Source organism: Panulirus ornatus, chromosome 10 (assembly GCF_036320965.1).
Source record: "Panulirus ornatus isolate Po-2019 chromosome 10, ASM3632096v1, whole genome shotgun sequence".
Lineage (NCBI taxonomy): Eukaryota > Metazoa > Arthropoda > Malacostraca > Decapoda > Palinuridae > Panulirus > Panulirus ornatus.
The window spans coordinates 59,288,848-59,312,593 of NC_092233.1; the positions used below are offsets into that span (position 1 = coordinate 59,288,848).

Genomic DNA, 23,746 nt, shown 5'->3' on the forward strand with positions numbered 1-23,746 from the left:
CGCAAGTTGGTAAAGGCAACAGCACCACCCTCACTCTAACATATAAAGACCGATTGCAACACCACCATCACACCATGGCAATTCATCACACCAGATAGCAAATGAATGGCTGCTTGCAAAGAAGAAATTACCTAAGACAACTCAGATTCAGCGAGAGGTCACGGGGAATATATTTCTAACTTCTTTGAGAGTGAGCTCTTTTTCAGACATGGGGAAAGACGGTGGGTTGTGTGTTTCTGGACTGCCAGAAAACATATGACCTTGCACCATGAGGGAGCGTAGTGAAGCTGACCATCAAAAAGGATAAGATAGAAACTCCTTCGATGCGTAGAAATTTATGTTAATGAGAGGAAACAATGGACCCATGCCTAAGGAGCAATCACAAAATGGAATAGGAAACGCAGTGGCGTACCACAGGGCTTGATCCTGGACCACTGCTCATTTTGATCTATGAAAATGACTTGTCAAAAGGAGTGGACTCATACCGGAATATATTTAGAGATGATGCCAAGGTCACGAGGGAAGTAAACAGTGATAAGGATTGCATTATGTTACTAGGGGACGTATGCAACTCCAAGATGATGAACAAGGGCCAAATGAGATGCAAAGAATCCTTAATGAGGATGGGACAGTGAACCAAGGACTCGGAACCTGTAATTTGTAACATGAGCTGCAGGACTCGTGTGTTAGAGGGACTTGAGAATCGACATAGTATCTAACGACATATAGAATTAATTATGCAGTATAAGTGTGGTGCATGAATGGTATAAAGTGTATGAGGAAATGGTAATGGTGGACAGTACAATAGTTAAAAAAGTTGTATGATAGGGAAAGTTCAAGAGATGGAACTACGAGTGTGAAAGTCTCTTCTCGTCCTCTAAAAATAGGTAATTCTAAATGATATCTCCAGAGGACTTCAAGGAAGTCAAACTGGTGACGCAGATTTCAAAGAAAAGGAAAAGAACATAAACTATAAGGACTTGGAACCGCAACACCTTTGTTTTTTTGTTTTTTTTTAAGACACTGGAACGTCTTATGACCTTGGCTCCCGGCTTATCGAGTCCACCAAGGACGAGAGAAGAGCTAATTCATCCCCAGGAGAGGCGCCAACAGGCGTGAGTGGGTGGGCAATTTGCCACACCTCAGGAGGTGAGTAATATGGCATGGACCTTCTGCTGTCTTCTTTGCTGCATTTACGACTTTTAACCATACGTGAAACCATTTCTTTTCCCTGCGCTTCCTCTGAATCTGATAGAGATCTTGATAGTCAAACTGTAGACAAAAGGCTGCTTAATTGGACTGACAATTAGTTTATGATCTGAGGACACATATACGACACCTTGTTAAACATGGACAAGTGGCATACGCTGGTTCCCACAGGGACCACTGCTGAACAACCAAACAGTAGTCGTAGTTGACACAGCCAATCAGTCACAGTACTTGATACAGCTAACCAATCGCAGTCTAATGACTCCAGATAATTATAAAATTTGAGAAAGGCTTGGAACAGAGTGAAGTACCAAGTGGTGAATTTGTTAAAGTAGTTGACGGTAATGATGACTCCTGATTTAAGAAAATTTAACTGATGATTATGCTACTGCTATACTGATAGTAATACTGTTACGTTTACTACTTTTTCTACTTGTACTACTACCGCTACTGCTATTTCAATAGGTGATAGGGGAGAAAGAATACTTCCCACGTATTCCCTGCGTGTCCTACAAGGTGACTAAAAGGGGAGGGAGCGGGGGTCTGGAAATCCTCCCCTCTCATTTTTAATTTTCCAAAAGAAGGAACAGAGAAGGGGGCCAAGTGAGGATATTTCCTGTAGGACTCAGTCTCCTGTTCTTAACGCTACCTTGCTAATGCGGGAAATGGCGAATATGTATGAAAAAATAATACTAATGATTATAAAAGTAATTATAAGATGATAATGATCATGATAGAGCATTGCAAAACGTTGTCCCTTGAACTGATAAGACGGGACAACTTGATCAATCTTGGCAAGGTGTTTATTAAAGTTTAAAGACAGTAAATGAAGTGTTATTTTAGATAGTTTGATATTTACTTCCATCTGTAACATAATATTAAAACAGTTATGGGGTTTGTAGTTTTCTCGGCATCATATTGGTTTCAATTGTTAGCTTGAAATAATATTGATACTCGTCTTTACATCAGTTCTAAAACGGATAAAGAATTGATTAACAGTATCTATACTCATGATATAAAAACGTACTCAACCCGGAACTGGAGTGAGTAAAAAATATGTAGCGGGTCAGCAAATAGAGGCAGGTGTTAATTTATTACACCGGATACTGGATGGTTTGCTTGCAACATGGCGCGGTATTCCATGTTCACTTCAGTCCTCTGATTATAGCTGCTTTATAATCAACATCTATATTTTATCATCTTAGATATATTTCGTATAACGTAAGTTTTCTGTCAAACATTTCCTTTTTTCTTTGCCACTAAAAATAAGTTGATTGACTTCTTTTTGCAGTGTGTTCTCTGGAAGTCCAATTTAGGAATTTGAATGGAAGTATACCACATCTTTGTCCTATGCACAGTAAGAAAAACTCAGTGATTACAGTTTCTTCTAATTAATCAAATAAGCAATCGTTAGTATTATATGTTATTGGTAATGCATGTTCGTTTAGGGGGTTGTTAATAACAGCATGTATCCAGTATAAATTCTCATTGTGTGTCAAGCATTGGACGCTGATAAGTGTCAGTGTTGGTGGCTGGCTGTCTGGGAACCCTGCAGTGCCGGCACACTTTTGGTTGAGCCGCCGTGTGGTAGCGGGTCAATGTCCATAGTTGCGGGGAAAGTGAAGTGACAGGCCGCTTTCACTTCAGGGGAAGAAAGCAAGTTAGGTGGCTCGCTCACTGGTACGACGCTCGCGTTCGTCAGAAGGGCTTCGTGTTGGTGCTGGTGTCTGGTGGTGTGGCTCTGAAGATGTGGGAGTTAATTGGACAGCTGACCGTGGTAGCAGTGGTGGCCAGGCTGGGATGGTCTCTCTTGAAAGGGATATTCGGTTCCTTCCTGGGGGCGGCACTGGGGCTTACCCTCGACCTCAAGAAGGCAGGAGAATGGGCCGGTAAGGAAGATGGTTCCCATGGCATGTTAGTCAATTTTATCATTCATTAAGGTGCATCAACTGATCATTATTATAGTAAGTTATCACCGTTAGGTGGTCTTAGGTTTTACTAGATTACAGTTTGTGTGAAATTGATACAATGTAACTTAGTATTTGTTTTACGTGGTATGACGTGGTTAGGTATGGGGACGAGGTGGTGTTACAGGAGAAAGTTTTGAGAGTGTCAGTGATTATGGTAGATATCTCGACTGATAACTAGTTACGTGAATTTCACCTTTGATAGTAAGTTACTAACCCAGACAACGGTGTAGACTTTATCTCATAGTGGTTGTTGGGGCTGACCTTTACCCCCCTGCTGCTGCTCAGTCTGCGAACAAGACTTCCTGTTGAGGGCCTGGTTTGTCAGGCTGTTTCTTTGCGTAGCTTTCCTGTTGTGGAACTGGTCTACCTGCTGTTTTTTTACTGCAGCTCTCCTGGTGTATACCTGTCTGACTTTATTTAATACCACACTTTACTACTAGTATTAATCCTTATGCGATCAACCATCTTCATCAAGTATTTTCTTACGTACACATTCTTTCTCTTTAGTTTGTCTGTTTTCATTGCCCGAGACATATATCCATACATCACCATAGGCTTTGTTATACCTTCAGACATACCCATCTTTGCTGCAACACTCAGTGACCTCTCCTTCCTCCCACTTCTCAATGTATCTATGACCTTTTCCCCACTCACCCCCCATGACTTAGTTAAGCTCCCATGGTTTCATCCTGTGCCATGTTATTTTGCCAGAACCTAAAGCTCTCTACTTCCTACATGTCTTCCTCTTTAAACTTATTTCATACGACACTGTTGGCACTACTGTACCATGAAACATGCCCGACTTTGCGGCTAACACAGAGTCAGCTCTCCTTCCAAACATTTCTCAGTGCACCCAGGACCTTTACTCCCTCTCCTTATGACTTAGTTCAACACCTTTGGTTTCTTCTCATGCCATGTTCACTGCCAGGTATGTAAGGTACTCTTCCTCCTTCCTTCAAACTCATGCTCATTCCATCTGAGACTTGCATCCATACAACACTGTCAGCGCTGTTATTCCTTCAAATGTAACTATCTTTGCCTTAAGTTGCGCTTCCCCATCCTTCCACGCACACTCCCCATTACACACAGGACCTTTGCCCCTTTTCTCACCCTGTGGCTTGCTTCATCTCCCATAATTCCATCCAGTGCCATGTGGGCTGCCAAATACTAAAGCACTTCACTTCCTTTCTTGACTTCCCTTACAAGATCACTCTCAACCCTACCAAGGTTTGCATCCATGAGACACTTCGCACTCTTATTTTAGTTACATTTGTCAGTATGTAAATTGTATTTTTATCTTTTTCTCTTTAAATTCCATCACATCTCTCTTACAATCAGACTTCAGTATGCTACAGCTCATATCTGCAGTAATAAACATGTCAAATATGACTATACCCACCTCTCTGTCTTGGAAACCCATGATATCTGTCAGGAGTTAGGGAGTGTACATGAATAGAAGTAGCTTGTAAAGAACATTAGAATTTCTTGCTTGACAATTTTTTAAGTAATATTTGCTAGGGCACTGGTCATTTTGATCCCAGAATATGTCATGCCAGACCTCTTTGCATATGTTTTTTGTGTGTAGATAATTTTGCACCAAATCACCGTTAGTTCTGGCAATGGTAATATAAATCTTTAATCATTTATGATTCCCTTTCTCCATCTGTAAAGGGAATTGTTAGGATTCTCCTCCTCATCCTGTACAATTTTAGGACATATATGTCCATAGATTGCATTTGCATGAACATTCTTTAATAAGGAAAGTATTACACCTTGGGTTTACATTCTATTCAGCTTTAATAATCTTGTATCCATATTGTACCATAAAAGTGTAATGTGGTAGCATATATATAGAAACTAGTTTTTCTGTTGAACCAAGTTCATGCCTTTGTGATTCTGGTTTTCTTGGGTTTTATGTCTTCGGATCAGTAAGCAGCTTATAAAAAATTTTATTTATTGTTTCTTTTTTTTTTTGCTTTCTGTTGCCTTTTGGGTATCAAATTAGATTATGATAGGAAACTAAATTGTTAAGAGCTCAGCTTTGCAAAAAAACTATCACACAGTAGTAGCTATGTGTGTGTGATACATAGTGTGAGAATATTGTGGATGTACTTCTCATACCCAAGATTTGTCCATGAGTTTAAAGAATTTTAGATGTTTAGGAAAAGTTGCCGTAACATTAACTGCATAATTCTATAATTCTCTGTTCTTTGAACAAATTTACTAGATGAGATTGACAATATTGCAGACTGAATTTTGAGAATCTTTTGCAATATTGCAGACTGAAGTCTGAGAATCTTTTGCAAGTATAACCTTGACATCCTGTTATAACATCAATGGTAACCTACCCAAAGAGGAAGATACTGTTTCTGTCTCAGATATTTGATGGCATTTAGCATGAAATTACATATTAGTAGCATTTCTATTATGACGCCACTTCTTTCATTTGAGGTAGGCAACTTTATTCGTGAAAATTAATGTTTTGATTGTGTTTTACAAGTAAACCAACAGAGTTGAATGCAAATAATTTTTTGTTGTATAAACTGTTTCAAGTAAGAAATATTGATAGGATATGATGGTGCTAGAACTGACAGGATATTGTTAAAGTCCTTTTACTGATGTTACTGATAATATTTTCCCTCTCATAATTCTTGTGAAAGATCCAATCATTAGTCTTCCTTGGACAGGTGTCTCCTTTAAATCTCTTTCCAGTGTACAAAGTTTGCATAGTACCAGTTCCAAATGCTTAAATATATAACCATTGCCGATAGTTCACTGATTATCACAGCCTCATAGTGGAGCCACACCAACATAACATTGTTGAACAAGGATAGAAACAATGAGGACAACAGCTTGAGTCAACTGGTTGTGTGTGTAACAATAATGGCATCATTATTCCACTAAAGTTTCCGACTTATCAAAATTATTATATGTTGTATAAACTGTGTCGGTAAGTATGGACTTCCTTGGAGTAATGGTTAGCATTCTTGACCATGATGCATTCATGGGTTGCCCATGGTCAAGTGCATAGGTTTGAATTCTGGTATTGGCAGTCACTCCGCAGTTGTCCCTGCAGTTAATCCACCCCATGGGGTTGATCGATAAAATGGGCGCCTGGTTTTGGCTAGGGTAGATATGTATATATATTTATTTTCATATTTGTCATATCCCGCATTAGCGAGGTAGCATCAAGAGCAGAGGACTGAGCTTTAGAGGGAAAATCCTCGCTTGGACCCCTTCTCTGTTCCTTCTTTTGAAAAGTAAAAACTGGAGGGGAGGATTTCCAACCCCCCAATCCCACCCCTTTTAGCTGCCTTCTAGAACATGTAGGGAATATGTGGGAGTTATTCTTTCACCCTTATCCCTACGGTTGAAGAATGTGTGGAAGGAGAGAACATTATCTTGGAGAGCAAAAATGGGTACGTTTGAAGAAATAGTAGTACCAACAACCATTGTAAGTCGGGGAGCTTCCATATAGAAAAAGAAAATATGTTGGCTACGTTATCAGTAATGTTGTAACGTATTCTTGAACATTTTTGGCTGCATTATGATTGGGAACAATGTTGGTATCATACAATTTTCCCCCATTAATGAGGTTGATATTGGCAACACTGGTAGTTAGCCCTTGTGTGACTATATTGATTCCTACACGCCTGTTTTTACCAAAATTTGCCATTGGTCTGGATTCAGTTTCAGCCTTGTTACCAGCTTTGGTCCAAGCTGTTGACAACAATGTTCCTGACCCTTTTGCGTTGGTGTAGACATTCCTGTACACATTATTGGTGCAAACACTGTTAGTAGCTTTTTGTCTGGAATATTTACCACAGTTTCTCTAACACTGTTTCATAATTGTTAATGTGATTCTCAACATTGGTGTTCATACTGTCACCAACACATTACAAACAATGTTGTGTTTGATTTGGCCCCACCTGTGCACTTCAGTTTACATGATTTATTCATTTTTATATGGCATAACAGACTATACCGCTGAAGTCTTTTTTTGTTCTTTTTGAAAACCATCACCACACTTAAATTCTTTGACCTTAATATTTCTTTTACACAGTGTGTAAAGCTCATTTACTAGTTTTAAAATCTCTTTACTCGCTACTTTAGACATCAGATTATCTGAAAATATACTAGTTAAGAGTTAAGGTCTTTCAGTCCAAAATTGAACTTAGCTCCCACTCTTGTTATTCCTGCTTGCTTGTCTTTCAGTGATTCACCCATATATCACTGAATAGCCTAGGTGACATCACACAGTCCTGTCTTAGTCCCACACCTGTCTCAGAACTTTCACTCAACTCACCATCCACTTTCACACAATTTTCTACATTTCCAGAATAATTATGCAGCTCCTAGGAACTTTTCTCATGTGTTTTAGATTCTCAGTACCCCCTACATAGCACTCCACCTCACTGTTATATACCTTTTTGAGGTTTATGAATACTGCATACAACCTTGTTATATTGTATAATTTTTTTCCCTTACACTATTAGTTGAAAAATATTGTACACTAGGTATCAACTGTCGACACAAGGGATGGTCCAAATGTAGGCTAAGATACATGGACGTTTGTCTGCAATATTAGATGAGTTTTTGTTCATTGATAAAGATAGTTTAAGAAATTCTTTTGGAAAAGATTTATAGATACAGTATATGTAAAGTTTTAGACAGCAAATGAGTATTGCAATATGCAGAGTTAAGTTGCAACATTTTTAGAATCATTATCCTTTCTGTGTTGTAGATAGTGTTCACCTTTTTAATTAGTATTTTTTCAGTGTGTAGAAATTAATAGGAGGCCCTCATGATCCCAGAGACATGAGTCCAGTGTATTTATGTGCCTTTAGCATGTGTAGCAGTTGATATGTAGTTAATTTGTGGAAGAACTTGTATTAGGACATTGATATATTTGAAAGCTTTGATTTATTGTTGTTCGATTAGAGTCTGTTTGTATGCTATATTTTCTCTGTGGTAAAATTTGTTATGGGTAGAATTCAAGAGTACACATTATTGTATTATATGTTCTTTTCTTTTTTTCTTTCATACTTGACCTGCATGCCCAGTTCATGGCTATCTTGGACAGAAGTTATAAGGAAAAAAGAATGCTACAAGGATTAATTCAAGGTCCTCAGGTGTTTGTAGACTTAACTTTCAAAGATGGAAATATTCTAGGAAGAGGGAAAGAGAAAATAAGGAAGAGAATTTCATAGTTTCATTGTACAAGGAAAGGAGGAGATATCTTAAGTCAACCCTCATGAGGCTGGTCTTCATTAGAGAAACCATTGGAAGCAGTGGTTTGCTTTCTGCAGGCACAGGTTGTAGGGGCTCATACACTTGCATACAGCTCGCAAGACCTGTGACTATAAAAATTCCTGTGGATTAGGGAAAGGTAAGCATCATTATATTGGACAAAAAGGGATGAATGAAGAACGGAGAGAGCATGAAAGTTGATTATGTGGAAGGCTTCTGATTCCACTCTGGATAAGAGAGAGGTGGAAGAAGAGCTGCCCAGGTTATGCAAGTAGTACTCCATACATGGGCTTATAAATAAGGACCCTGTAAGAATGTTATGGCTGCATACAAGGAATGTAATTGGAGTTCCTTTACAGCATCCCCAGTACTTGGGAAGCAGAACTCTGTGTTCAGTATGTGAAGTTTCAAGAATATGTTTAACCACAGCATGTTACGTTATTACAGAGTTGAATTGTAGTGTTTTCATATGTAATACTTGGAAATATCTATGGTTATATGACTTTTTTGCTGTTTTTGAAGTGTTACTTAACATGTTTATATAAATTTTCATGAAAAATTGGTTTTGTTTTAGTTTTATTAGAAAGTATAAGGTAAAGTATAAGTTGTAATGATGTTTCCTGCTGTGTAATTGTACCATGTTCTTTTTTTCAGTGATTACAGGAGCAACGGATGGTATTGGCAAAGCTTATGCTTTTGAAGTAAGTATGTTACATGCACTAAATTTTGAATTATGAATTTGCTCTTACTGAAAATGTTCATATATTTCATATGACAACAGAGTTTGGTTTCATAAAAGTTCTTGGAAGCCAAGACAAGACTAAAGACTTTGATTTGTCATTATTTCTTTAGATTGGAAATTGATCAGTGCTATGTTATACTACTATTTTAAAGAACTCTCCGTATTAACTCTGGTAAACTTAAAATTCCATGTTTTCTTTTTGAAAAAATTTATTAAAAGTAGAGTAAACGCTTTTATTGCCTATTATTTCCTACTTCTTTTTATAAGCAAGACTTGTCATTGCTCTTAGTCAAAACTAACATTTTGCTATAAGGTTTTGATTAAAATCAGTTAGACCTCTCTTTGTGCATGTATAGATGTACTTTGTAGGTTCTCAATGTTTGGGTCTTATATCTCCAGATCATCATATGTGGCTGTTTTTATAGTTGTTTTACTCGAATACACAAGGATCTCATCCTCACTTAGTTGCTTTTCTAGCAGTAATGGCAAATGAATCATTTTTTAGAAATTCTGAGGATGTACTTGACATATTCATCATTGGGAGAATGTTTTGAATGAAGAGATTTGTTACTGTCTAACCATGCATGTGATTGAGATATTGGGAGAGTGATGAAGATATATGTTATGGAACATCTTATTGGTGATGAATTCATAAGTGAAAGCCAGCATGGATTTGTACCAGGCAAAGTAAAAGTATGCATACATGACTTTTGTACTGGTTAATGATAATGACATACCAGTGTATGAAACTGTAATAAGAGGGAGAATAGACACTTTTTCTAGATTTTGCAAAAGTATTAATTGTTATTAAAGACTCTCTCTAGACAAGATATTAATGGGAAAATGGATCAGTCTCAAACTAGTAGAATAGAATTGCAAATGGAATCGTATCAGATATTGATGTGCTATATGTTGTCTTGGAAAGATAAGTGTTAACTTTAAAACTCTTTGTGATCATATCAGACAAAGATAAAGATGTAAGAGAGAGTATAGTCATATGTTTTGCAGAGACAATGAAACAATGAAAAAGATTGTAATATAGATATTTGTCATTGTGATAGGGAGCTGGTGAAATGGACCCTGTTGTTTCATTGGTCACAAGTGTAAACTACTTCAACATTTGATATGCATATACATTTATTTTTCTCTTTTGAGGTCCCAGAAAGGTTAGGATATTTGTAAGAATATTGTAAATCATCACCATTATTAAGGTTATTATATACTGTATGGCTCAAAGGGTGGGGAGATATTCACCCCTTTGACCACCCCCCTTGATATGCCCCTGGAGTTAAGTAAATATCAAAGATTTGGGAAATTTTATAAATGAAAAAATGTGACGAACATATTCACAAGATGACACTTCTAAGCCAAATATGATTGGCATGATACTGAAAACTTTATCAGTAAATGACAGAATGCAAATAATGATGTTTCATGTGTATATAAGAGGTGAAATTAAATACTGTGTTGTATAGTTGCCAGTCAAGGAGATGGAAATAAAAGATTAAAGAGAATACAGTTGCCCTTTACAAGCAGAAGATCTCATGCAGATAGGAACTTTCTGTCACTTGCAAGGCATGTGTTAAATGATTGATAGGAATGTGATGTGGACAAAAAATTTATTTGCATCTTGCAAGGCTTTTTGCTTAACAGAGACTTTGAAGCCATTCATGTAAATGTGCTGTTTCCCCAACATCTCTTGGTGATTTCTTTCATGATCTCATGTGAGAATGAATCTTGAGTTTAGCAGCTGGCCACATTGCAAGAAGTTACATACTCAGTGGGAGTATAGACATTCGCATATGTCTGATTATATTAAATGGCCATTTTGCGGCTATCCTTGTTATCCAAATTTTATCCATCTTGAACCAGTATGATTGGGCTGAAGTATTGGTCAGGTTACTTTTATTACAAACTCTGTGAAGAAAGATGCCAATTCAGGATATGAACTTTTTTATTATTATACTTAATCGCTGTTTCCCGCGTCAAGTGAGATAGCACCAGGAAACAGACGAAAAATGACCTGTCCACCTGTATACACACACACACACATATATATATATTATTTTTTATTATTATTATTATTATACTTTGTCGCTGTCTCCCGCGTTTGCGAGGTAGCGCAAGGAAACAGACGAAAGAAATGGCCCCCCCCCCATACACATGTATATACATACGTCCACACACGCAAATATACATACCTACACAGCTTTCCATGGTTTACCCCAGACGATTCACATGCCTTGATTCAATCCACTGACAGCACGTCAACCCCGGTATACCACATCGCTCCAATTCACTCTATTCCTTGCCCTCCTTTCACCCTCCTGCATGTTCAGGCCCCGATCACACAAAATCTTTTTCACTCCATCTTTCCACCTCCAATTTGGTCTCCGTCTTCTCCTCGTTCCCTCCACCTCCGACACATATATCCTCTTGGTCAATCTTTCCTCACTCATTCTCTCCATGTGCCCAAACCACTTCAAAACACCCTCTTCTGCTCTCTCAACCACGCTCTTTTTATTTCCACACATCTCTCTTACCCTTACGTTACTCACTCGATCAAACCACCTCACACCACACATTGTCCTCAAACATCTCATTTCCAGCACATCCATCCTCCTGCGCACAACTCTATCCATAGCCCACGCCTCGCAACCATACAACATTGTTGGAACCACTATTCCTTCAAACATACCCATTTTTGCTTTCCGAGATAATGTTCTCGACTTCCACACATTCTTATATATATATATATATATATATATATATATATATATATATATATATATATATATATATATACATAAACGCTCATACAGGTACATGCATGTATGAACTTTTGTATTTTTTTTTTTCAGCTGGCCCGTCGTGGACTGAAAGTTGTTTTAGTCAGCCGAAATCCTTTCAAACTTCAAAATGTGGCAGCTGAGATAAGTAAGATATGCTTATCAAGTTTTATTTGCCTTATTTGGGGTTCAGTGGTTTTCTTGTATGCTTGTATTGCACTTGGTAGTGGTTTGGGTCTCTGATTAACTATTTCACATATTATGTTTGGGAATGATTTTAGCCTATATTAACTTATTTAGTTTGTGGAGTGCCATACATAAGTGAACTTGAAAAGTGGTAGGTATAGTTAGAAAAGTGTTGTTTTAGTTGTGCTGTTGTTGTAATCTGTGGGAGAAGTGCCTTGCTTATATGATACTGCATATGGCATCAGCATTAAGTACATCAAGTTGGTAGGCTAGCTTTTTGGAAGTTTTAACAGTGTGTCTTGTACAGTATTAACATTTTAATAATCATATGGCCAGATGATATCATTGTAACAGTAGAATCATTAGACAATCATAAGTTTGGCATGATAGTATTCTTTTTAACACAGCATTATATTTACAAATTATATATTGCTCATACATATCACTGTATTGATATTTGTATCATGGTCAACAAAAGAGAATAACCTTGTAAATAAGTCTCACCCCACCAAATCCTTGCTTTGGGGGGGGGGGGGTTAGAAAAATGTTTTGACCTCCAAGATAAGATGTACCCATAAGTGTTCACTCCATTTAATTGTAGAATGTGTGAGACTAGCTGATGCTCATTCGCAAGAACCAGAGGCCATACAGCACCAACCTATGACCTCACAGGACATATGTCATGTGGTGCCGAGCAAGTTTTCAATAACAAACATTTACACTTGCTTGCTGGTACTGTTCAGACCTGCTGACTTTTACTAGACATTGGCTTGTGGTACCTTCTCTTTAGTTTCGGGCCTTTGGAGATATCAAATAAGTTAGATTGTCTTATTCTTGTGTTTTCCATGACATGAATGATGAGTAAACTTGAAGACAAAACTGGAAGATAATGTTAGAAAAAGGTGTTTTAGTAATACTGTATGTGTAATCTGTGGAAGAAGTGTCTTGCTGATTTAATACTGCATGGGGCAGGTTGGGAGGATAGCTTTCTGGAAGTTTTGACAGTTTGTGGATCTGGAGAAAGCATATGATAAGGTTCGTAGATTTCTTGTGGAAGGTGTGAAGAGTATATTGTATGGAAGGAAAGCTGCCAGAAGCAGTAAGAAGATTTCATCAAGTGTGTCATGCATGTGTACAAGTAGGAAGAGAGGAGAGGGAATGGTTCCATGTGAAGGTTGGTCTGCAGCAGTGGTGTGTCGTGTCAATGTCACTGCGATTGTTTAATTTGTTTATGGATAGGGTGTTAAGGGAGGTAAATGCAAAAGGCTTGAAGAGAGGGGCAAGTATGCAGTCTATAGGGGATGAAATGGCCATAGAAGTGAATTGGTTGTTTTTTGCTGATAATACAGCACAGGTAGCAGATTGAAGTGTGAAACTACTTAAGTTGGAGACTGAATTTGAAAGGAGGAAGTTGGGAGTAAATGTCAATAAAATATGTTTTTAGGTTTAGCAGAGTTGAAGGACAGGTTAGTTGGAGTGTGAGTTTGAATGGAGAAAAATTGGTGGAAGTGAAGTGTTTTAGACACCTGGAAGTGGACGTGGCAGTGAATAGATACATGGAAGCGAAAGCAAGTCGTAAGGTGAGTGATGGGGAAAAGTTGTAGGAGCGCTGAAGAATGTGGAGAAAAAGATCAATCTGGAAGGGCAAAAATAGGTCTGTTTGAAAGTAAAGTAGTCCCAACATTATTGTGTAGATGTGAGGTATGGGATGTAGATAAGACTGTGAGGAGGAGGTGGGTTTGTTGGAAATAAAATGTTTGAGGTGGTTTGCTTAATGAAAGGGTAAGAGAGAGGTGTGGCAGTAAAGAGACTGTGGCTGAGAGAGCTGAAGATGTTGTGCTGAAATGGTTTGGACATAAGGAAAAAATGAGTGATGAAAGGTTGACAAAGAGGGTCTTTATGTAAGAAGTGGAGGGAACAAGGAGAATGGGGTGACTAAATTGGAGATAGAAGGAAGGAGTGAAAAAGCTAAATTGGAGATAAAAAGGAGTGAAAAAGCTATTGAGCATTTAGGGCCTGAGCAAGCAGGAGGGCTTTCATGAAAGGCTTGCATGGGGTAGTGTATAGGAACGATTTGGTATACAGGGGTCAATGTTCTGTCAGTGGACTGAATCAGGGCATGTGAAGCATCTAGGGTAGACCATGGAAAGGCCTATGGGGCCTGGTTGTGAATAGGGCGCAGTGGTTTTGAAGCATTACAAATGACAGCTAGTGAATGGATGTGAGTGGATGCAGCATTTTCTTCATCTCTTCCTGGTGGTACCTTGCAAATTCAGGAAATGGCAGTCAAGTATGAAAGAAGAAAGAATAATGAGTAGCTGTATCTTGAGAACTATCATAGTTAGAGATAGCAACAGTGTCAGCCGCAAAATTATATTAGCAACTGCAGGCCTTGTTGTGTGGTCAGCTCGACCATTAATTTTCTTTGTTATCTGTTTCACATTACTCTAGAATACTGTAGTTTTACATGTATGATTTAAGACAAGTGGATATAACAAAGTTCAGATGACTGTCATGGATGTATTTTTTAATATTTTGCCATGAAATATGTGAACTATTAGGCTGGATTTGAAAGACATTCAATAGTATATACCAGTTCTTAGTAGGATGGGGAAATTTTTAGCTTTTTGGATAGACAAGGGAATCTAACAGTTGAGAGTGATGCCTTTTGGGCTAAGTTCTTAACAAGTTAATATCAGCTTACTGAATCAAAGTAATGTCACTAAGGTTGTGGTGTTGACTTACCTTAAAGATTTTTTAGTATAACAGATGTTAAAAATGATTCTGTCAGGCTGTCATATAGTCATTGATGTTTTTTTTCAAGAAAGCAGGTTTTATCTTAATATTGGTAAGATCTCGGATTGTAACAGATCAGAAGTTCCCGTGGTATGGAGTCAGTTACTGCTACTAAATAGGTCCACTTAAAAAAAGACAAGGCTCTAGCTTATTTTTCAGTACAAGTATCTTATGTTGTTGGCCTTGGATTGTGAGTGATCTGGTGTATTTACAGTTGCAGAGATTACATTACATACAGTGACATTATGTGGTGTAGTTACATTTGCAGTGAATACATTTTGCACGATGACATTATAATTTTTCAGTGACCTTATGTTCATCTCATGAATATTCAATTTTTAGACAGCAAGTATGGCATTGAAACAAAGATAATTGATGTCGACTTCACCAAAGTGGACATATATGACCGACTGCAGACAGAGCTTGGGAAGGTGGATGTTGGTGTGTTGGTGAACAATGTTGGAATGAGCTATGAATATCCTGAATATTTTACTGAAATCACCGACTGTAAAAAGTGAGTTGCACATAGTTATTCAAGGACTCTGATGTTTACAAGTTTGATACATTAATCTTTGGTACATATCTCGGTATACCATTGATCACTTAGTGCATTGATGAATGTCTTACTTGATTTGATTAAAGGATTAAAGATTACATATATCTCTCGGTACATTCACTTATACTCCTTTTGTACATACAAATATCTCTTTAAAAATTTCAGAATTGATATACACTTGAGGTTAATTATATTTACACACAAGAAGATTGACTGACAAAACTATGGTGGCCCATTTCTCAGGCGGATGGCTGACAGTAAAACTAATGAAAAGGAAAGAAAACAAAATGAAATTGGCTGGTTCTGAGTGAGAGTAGAAACTTACTTTTGTATATATTTTGAGGGTTTTCTAAATAGTATCTTGAGGATGTTATGAGTAGTGTTTGTCATACACCCTGTGAAATCTGAGAGTGGCAGGTAGTGTTGACAGGATTTCAGCTCTTGTGTTTATCAAACAAAACTGTCCTCTGTCTTGTCTTTCAAACATTGCTATTTTCTTATTTATGTTGTACTTTTTTAATCACAGAGGCTCTAGTCATAGACAGGTGTCCTCATCGTGATCAGACATGAGTGGAAAAAATGAAGGGAGAGGTAAAAGAGAATGGAAAATAGTATGAAAATTTTTGAAGAATAAAACGAGATGGGGAAATGCATGAAGATCAAAGGTGAAAGAAAAATGATGATAGGCTTACAGAGTACCTAATGAAAAAATATTGGGTGAAGCAAAGTAATTTAGTGTTTCCCCATAATCATGCCCAGTATTTACTTTTTTCCTTTCATTTCAGTTCTCTTTGAGATGACTCTTTTTCCCATGTGCCTTTTGATTATGAAAGCAAGGAGCATCTGCTTTTCTATGGTAACTGAATCAATGTGAAGAATTAGTCAGAAAATGTTTCTGGCTTTGCTGTTAGGCCTTTGACGTGAAAAGATATTGAAATGATCAGCAACAGTAATGTATGGAGAAAAGTCTGTAAGTGCCACTTTGGTGTGATTGCAGTAAAGGGTTTACTCATCATTAGTCAGATATACAAAGTTTGTCACTTTTCTTGTTAAGGCCTCTTACTGTAAAGGGTGCCAAATCTTCACTGTATACACTACATAAAGAGAACTTAGCTTCAGTTGTGCTGTAGGTATATTCATTTGCTACATTGGTGAGAAATCCATGTACTTTTTGAGAAAGAGACACTTCATCAGATAGATAAATTTTGTTAACTAATTATTTCACTTTTACAAGGATGGTTGATGAGATCATCAACTGTAACATTAGGTCATTGACTGAGATGACTCGCATAGTCCTACCTGGTATGGCTGAAAGGAAACGAGGTGTCATAATCAACCTGTCATCTCTATCCTCCACCATTCCAGCCCCTCTCCTAGCTGTTTATGGAGCCTCTAAGGTTTGTGTTATAAGTTTTTAACATGGAATTGTGTTCATGAAAATGATCAAGGTTTGTAAATGTTTTGCATGCATGAAGTTTATAAGCTCTTCCACTCGCTTCATTCCCTATCCTAATTTCATTTCCTTTTAAACAACTTCCTTCAACATTTTACACAGTTAGCCATCCTCCTCCAGTACATGCCTATGGCTAGCTAGCTTATACTGGTATGGGTTGTTTTATTCCTTCCAAAGCCAAAATGCACTTGCATACTCATTTTTTTAGATGTGTAAAGCCTGTGGCAGGAATCCACTTCTTATAAATCTGCTTGAAATTGGAGATATTAGTTTTTCTCTTAAAGAAAGAGGTGCCTGGCAAAACATGTTGCACTAATGTAAGAGGACACTGCTGTAGGACATGGAAGAAACTGGGATAGATTTATTTCTTTTACAAAACTGCAGCTGGCTTTGGTCCCGTTCCAGTCTTCAATGGGATGTTACCTCAAAACCCCAATTTGAAACTAAGCAACCCCTATAATGCCAGCCTTTAGAAACCCTTTTGTCTTGTGGCTTTGGCACTTTTTTTTTCCAGAATTCCTCTCATCATGACTGAATCAGTCTTGGTGACCACCTCATTACAAAGATAACTGAATATTCTTTTCTCTTCAGTAGTTATTCCATTTATACATAGGAGTGGTCTTACATCCAGGGAACTCTAGCTCCAATTTCTCAATAGAGTTGAGTTTGAAGCAGCTTGTTTTATCAAATACTTATGTGACTTTAAAGTCTGATCATATTTTATCGTGTCGTGGTCCTTTTTTTCCCTCTTTATGTCATAATTATTAAAGTAGAGTCTCACTACTTGCAGTGCTTGGAACCAAGACAATTGTAATGTAACATTTGTAAAACAGCAAAAATAGTCCCTAGTCCTCCCCACCAGCTTCCACAAATTTATGTAAATTTCTGTCATTATAAGTAACCTCTGTTATTGATAGTGTTTTGAATTTTTGAATCTTTTACCTCTTCAAAACCATAATTCATAATTTCCTTTTGTAGCTTTTAAGAGAATTACACTCTTGGAATTATAAGAGGGGCAATTATGAAGTCTGTTGGGGATGAGAGAGCTTGGGAAGTGAGTCAGTTGTTGTTCGCTGATGATACAGCACTGGTGGCTGATTCATGTGAGAAACTGCAGAAGCTGGTGACTGAGTTTGGTAAAGTGTGTGGAAGAAGAAAGTTAAGAGTAAATGTGAATTAGAGCAAGGTTATTAGGTACAGTAGGGTTGAGGGTCAAGTCAATTGGGAGGTGAGTTTGAATGGAGAAAAACTGGAGGAAGTGAAGTGTTTTAGATATCTGGGAGTGGATCTGGCAGCGGATGGAACCATGGAAGCGGAAGTGGATCATAGGGTGGGGGAGGGGGCGAAAATTCTGGGGGCCTTGAAGAATGTGTGGAAGTCGAGAACATTATCTCGGAAAGCAAAAATGGGTATGTTTGAAGGAATAGTGGTTCCAACAATGTTGTATGGTTGTGAGGCATGGGCTATGGATAGAGTTGTGCGCAGGAGGATGGATGTGCTGGAAATGAGATGTTTGAGGACAATGTGTGGTGTGAGGTGGTTTGATCGAGTGAGTAACGTAAGGGTAAGAGAGATGTGTGGAAATAAAAAGAGCGTGGTTGAGAGAGCAGAAGAGGGTGTTTTGAAGTGGTTTGGGCACATGGAGAGAATGAGTGAGGAAAGATTGACCAAGAGGATATATGTGTCGGAGGTGGAGGGAACGAGGAGAAGAGGGAGACCAAATTGGAGGTGGAAAGATGGAGTGAAAAAGATTTTGTGTGATTGGGGCCTGAACATGCAGGAGGGTGAAAGGAGGGCAAGGAATAGAGTGAATTGGAGCGATGTGGTATACCGGGGTTGACGTGCTATCAGTGGATTGAATCAAGGCATGTGAAGCGTCTGGGGTAAACCATGGAAAGCTGTGTAGGTATGTATATTTGCGTGTGTGGACGTGTGTTTATACATGTGTATGGGGGGGGTTGGGCCATTTCTTTCGTCTGTTTCCTTGCGCTACCTCGCAAACGCGGGAGACAGCGACAAAGTATAATAAAAAAATAAAAAAATCATCTTCAACACACCTTACTCAATGCCTAACTTCTTTCCTGATTTCCCTTTTCCAGATTTGTCCTCTATTTCAAACCTTTGCTGTACTGATAGCCTTATTTTGTGTTTCTCTTTACAAAATGCAGTATCGGTTTGGGGTGAATTCCAAGGTGTCATAAATGAAAGATAATCAGTTGTAGGTGTCCACCTATGACACCAGAACAAAGTCATCTGCCTGGCTTCTGGCTTAAGTTTGAAGGCGACATTCTTGTGGACAGGGAGCTGTGCCTCTGGTGCATTGCAAATGACAGCTAGAGAATGGATATGAGCAAAGGCGGCCTTTCTTTGTTCTTGGTGCTTCCTTGATGATGCAGTAAGCATCAGTCAAGTATAAAAAAATTCTCGGTAATTAAATGGGTCTTTTAATCTTAAATTAGGTATACCATACAATTCATAGGAGGTCACTTTGTTATGTAAGTACTGTGCTGCCATTTGTAACTTTGAGTTGAACCTTTGTCTAGCTTGTTTCTTTTCCTGTATTTCAAAGCTTTGCAACTTTATTTTCTTATGTTTCCAAACAACCTTGAACATACCCCTTTTTTGAAGGACAGCTGCTTTTCAAAAATCCCGATTCAATTTTTTTTCTTTTCTTTGCATCAGTTTTTCATTCAGAGCTAGGTCTTGGTGAAGATCTTTACGTGATTGGAGCATTTCCTTAATTAGTAGAAAAAACAATCCTGTATGTAACTGTAGGCTGGGTAACAGACATTAGGTTAGTAGGTATTCATCCATACTTACTCGTTTATTGCAGTCTTTTGGCTCTCCTTAAGCCATGCTTATTCCTTTCCTTGTTTTTAAATTTATTAGATAGTTCTCTCAATCAGTACTTTGTGGGTATGTCCTTTTAAGTAAACATCAGTCTTTTGGCCAATGTAAATTCAAATCCAGATCTCGGTACCTATCTGAAATTGTGATTTCATTATTTGACATGGTCTTATATCTCCCTCTTTATTATTACATATCTCCATGCATTTTTCTACTAATGTAACATTTCTTTGTGCAAAGCTAGCTTTTAAAGTTAGGATGCCACTGTTTTCATCTCAGAATAACATTAAAAAAAGTGTCTTGTTTAATGTATCCTGATTCTTAATTTTTCTCCCATAGGCATATGTGGAAAGCCTGAGTGAGAGTTTGAGTGTTGAGTACAGTAGTAAGGGCATTACAGTGCAGTGTGTTATGCCGGGCTATGTTGTTTCCAACATGTCAAAGATAAGGCGACCTACCCTCATGGCTCCTACACCCACTGCGTATGTGAAATCCACCCTGAAAACTCTTGGTATTGAGAAGAGAACTGCAGGTTATTACATGCATAAACTGCAGGTATGTTACTTGTCGTATAGTTTTATGTATCTAATTCAAAGGTACTTAAAATGTTTTCCTGGTTTAGGTTCACAGCATCCTGTTCAAAAGAGGCCTAGGAATGTAAAGTGACTGCTTTACAATGTTATTACATGCACAGTTTTATGTGCCTAATTCAAATGTATGTATTGTAATGTTTTGTTGGTTTGAGTTCTAAAAATGTCCAGGTATGTGTCATGGTAACTTAATCTGGCTGGATGTAGTTGATGGGGCATCTTGTACACAGAGCTGCTCTCTGCTTCAAAAATAGAGCAGTTCTCTGTTTCAGAATTTCCTTTGTCACTCAGTACAGAGTACTGGAGACTACCTCTCATTATACCATGTAAGTAAGGTAAAAACCTGATTACATTACATTATTGCAAATTTGGAAGATGGTTTACAGTGTGACAAGTTTTCCCATCTCACTTCTTTGGTTTTGCTATACTGTGTTAATTGTGGCTCTTTGAAAGACTTTGTTTCTTTTCAAGGTGAATTGAAAAAGACAGCCTTTACCCAAGGTAATCTGTATCCCTCCCATTTCATCACCCTATTCACCTTAACTTTGATGCATCAATATATTTTTCATCACAAGTTTTCCGGGATGCATGCAGTATTCACATAGTAAGATAGAAAAATAGTATTCATGTGCTTTTTACCCATTTAGCATATATTATTGCCTAATTAGAATTCTCATTTGGCAGTTGTATATTGATCTTCCATGTCCATTTAGGACAAGTCTGTAAAATTAATATCTAAGTAAAGGGAAATGCATGCACCTGATCCTCCCCATGTAGATGGGGTAAAAGGTCAAGATATAAAGAAATTTGGTGCCTGTACAAGATACACTCCCAAGTTCCTCCTCTCATTGGTCTAATAAAGGGAGATTTACTTCTGGCTCATCACCTAATGAATCCCATGCTGGAGAAATAGAAATTGTCCATTTTCTCATTGATGGTTTTGGATGGTCACATTCATTGTTAAGCCACTTGTATCTCACATTCACGTATTCACAATAGCCTGCAGACATTATACTGGTGACTTAGTACTTTTCTTGGTGTTCCTTAGATTGTTAATGATTTGGAAAAATGTTTTCATGGCTTGAATTAAAGTTTTGTATTGTGATATACTGCTTTAAATGGAAAATTATGACAGGTAGGCATTTATGCCTCATATGTTTATTGTTTATCATTTTATATATCCATATTATTTATTTTGTTCAGATTTATGTCGTTGAATTTACCAAGATGCACTTTCCTGGATGGATCCTCTCTACCATTGTGTTCAACCAGCTGAAGTTATTCCGATCCAAGGCCCTAAAGAAGAAGAAGGAAAAGGATATTAAAGCACAGTAAAGGGATTAAGTTTTACTACCTGGAAGTTTGTCTTGGCAAAAAAAACCTTGGGAGAGTAATACTACACATCACTACCCCTTTCATTTATAAACAGTATTTGGTGAAATAAAAAGATCAAACTGTTGTTGGTAATTATTTACCAGAGTGTACTCTTATTGGTAGTAAATTTTTCTTGCATTGAAGTAACCAGTCAGCTAGCCACTTCCATGAGAGATATGAATACAAAAGATTTAATCAGATTTAAATGATTCCATAGTTAGTGAGGCTGGCTTTGTCATTGTAAAACACATCTGTTTGATAGTCTGTTGATAAACTTGCATAAGTTTTTGAGTAAAATTAGCATGAATTGGCCCCTTTATAGTAGCATTCCTAATATCCATTTTACATTATGTGCAGGATATTCTGTTATCATGTAGAAATCTCTCCATGTTTTTCTTATTACAAACTAGACCACTATTTCCTGAAAGTGACAAATAACATTAACCCTTAAACACAGATGTATTTTGAGCAACTTGCCATTATTTTGACTGTGTATAGGTGCATGCTACAGACACTACTGCTCTGGGAGTCATTAGGAAATGTAAATGTGTAATTAGTTAACATAAATATTGATGTGTCATATAGTGAATGTGGGTCATGAGGCTCGCCCTCCTCCTTAACTCATCCGGGGTAATTACGATGTCTTTTTCGGTATCTTTTTGTCATACAAGCTTTTTCAGTCCAGTTGTTTCTACATCTTTTATTTTTACATGTATTTGATGTCATCAGTGAACTATGTTTTAGGCTTGCCCACCTCATGATCTCTCACCAGGGATGTGATGCCTCAACTTCAGAATCATTTTATCGCCTCAAATACAGTAATCCCAACAGTGTGTATGGTTTTGAGTCTTGGGCCTTGGATGCAAAAGAGAGGAGGATGGACATGTTTGATAAGGATTGAAAGGCAGGTTAATTGTGTAAGGAATGGCTGTTATACAGGTGTGGTAGTGAGTGCATAATGATTGATAGAGCTGACCCAGATGTGTTAAAATGGTTTCAACATGTGGAAAGGACTGGTGAAGAGACTGATCAAGAGGATCTATGTGATAGAAGAAGAGATAAGAAAAGGGAGGGAGAGACTAAGGAGACAGAAGGATGGAGTTAAGGAAACTTTGGGGTGATGGGGATTGAACTTTCAGGAGGGTGAGAAGTGTGCAAGAGATAATACCAATTGGTTTGATGTGGTGTGTGGGGGGAGAGAGAGAGAGAGAGAGAGAGAGAGAGAGAGAGAGTTGTGCTGTTTGTGTTGTGAACCAGGACATATGAAATAGTGAAGGTATACCTTTAATATCTGTATGTATCTGTGATACCTATTCTGTCCAGGAACTTCTTACACACTTCTTAGTCCCAAGTGCCTCACCCTTAACAGGCCCTTGGTAGAGAGCAACTCTAGGGCAGTGTTTTCAGAGGCTCTTCCCTAATGTTCCTAATGACTACTTATACCTAATGTTCTAACCTACTTCTGTGTAATGCACCTACAACTACTTCCTAATAGAATAGTCTGTGAGGCTTAAGAGTGCTTATTTTTCACTCATCAGAACCTAGCAAACTATGGTATTACATCCATATATCAGAGTATGAAGAAGCACTGTCTCATAGAAGCTTCCTGCACAAGCTACTCTTAAATTCTTCCCATTCATCATGGCTTTTATTGCACTTCCAATTCACCTTCATTGCATGACCTAACACTATTTATCTATCTATCTGTATATCTGATGCCAGTTCCCATGTAAAACTTCCTCAGAGAGGTGACTGCAGCAGTAATCTCTATTACTAGTGAACTCCAGGGCCTCTTTTTAGCCTTTAGTGTGTCCTCCTTAACAGGTCACTGGCAGAGGGCAACTCTAGTGCAGTGTTTACACAGGCTTCTACCTGTTGTTCCTACTGACTACTTTTACCGAAAGCTCCTGCCTTATTTTCCTACCTGTTACTTCTACCTAATGCTCCTGCCTAATGTTCCTACCTACTACTACTACTATCTATT

The 23,746-nt window shown here is 37.9% G+C and overlaps 1 protein-coding gene across 1 annotated transcript; it reads left to right on the top strand.

Annotated features, from left to right (window-relative positions):
* The first annotated feature begins 2,700 nt into the window (after positions 1 to 2,700).
* On the top strand, positions 2,701 to 21,846 carry spidey (hydroxysteroid 17-beta dehydrogenase 12 spidey). Its single transcript, XM_071666022.1, has 7 exons — positions 2,701 to 3,098; positions 9,084 to 9,130; positions 12,033 to 12,108; positions 15,285 to 15,456; positions 16,733 to 16,895; positions 20,138 to 20,353; positions 21,592 to 21,846. Exons 1-7 carry the CDS (start codon positions 2,957 to 2,959, stop codon positions 21,721 to 21,723), a joined length of 948 nt encoding a protein of 315 aa, XP_071522123.1. The 5' UTR covers positions 2,701 to 2,956; the 3' UTR covers positions 21,724 to 21,846.
* The last annotated feature ends 1,900 nt before the right edge of the window (positions 21,847 to 23,746 follow it).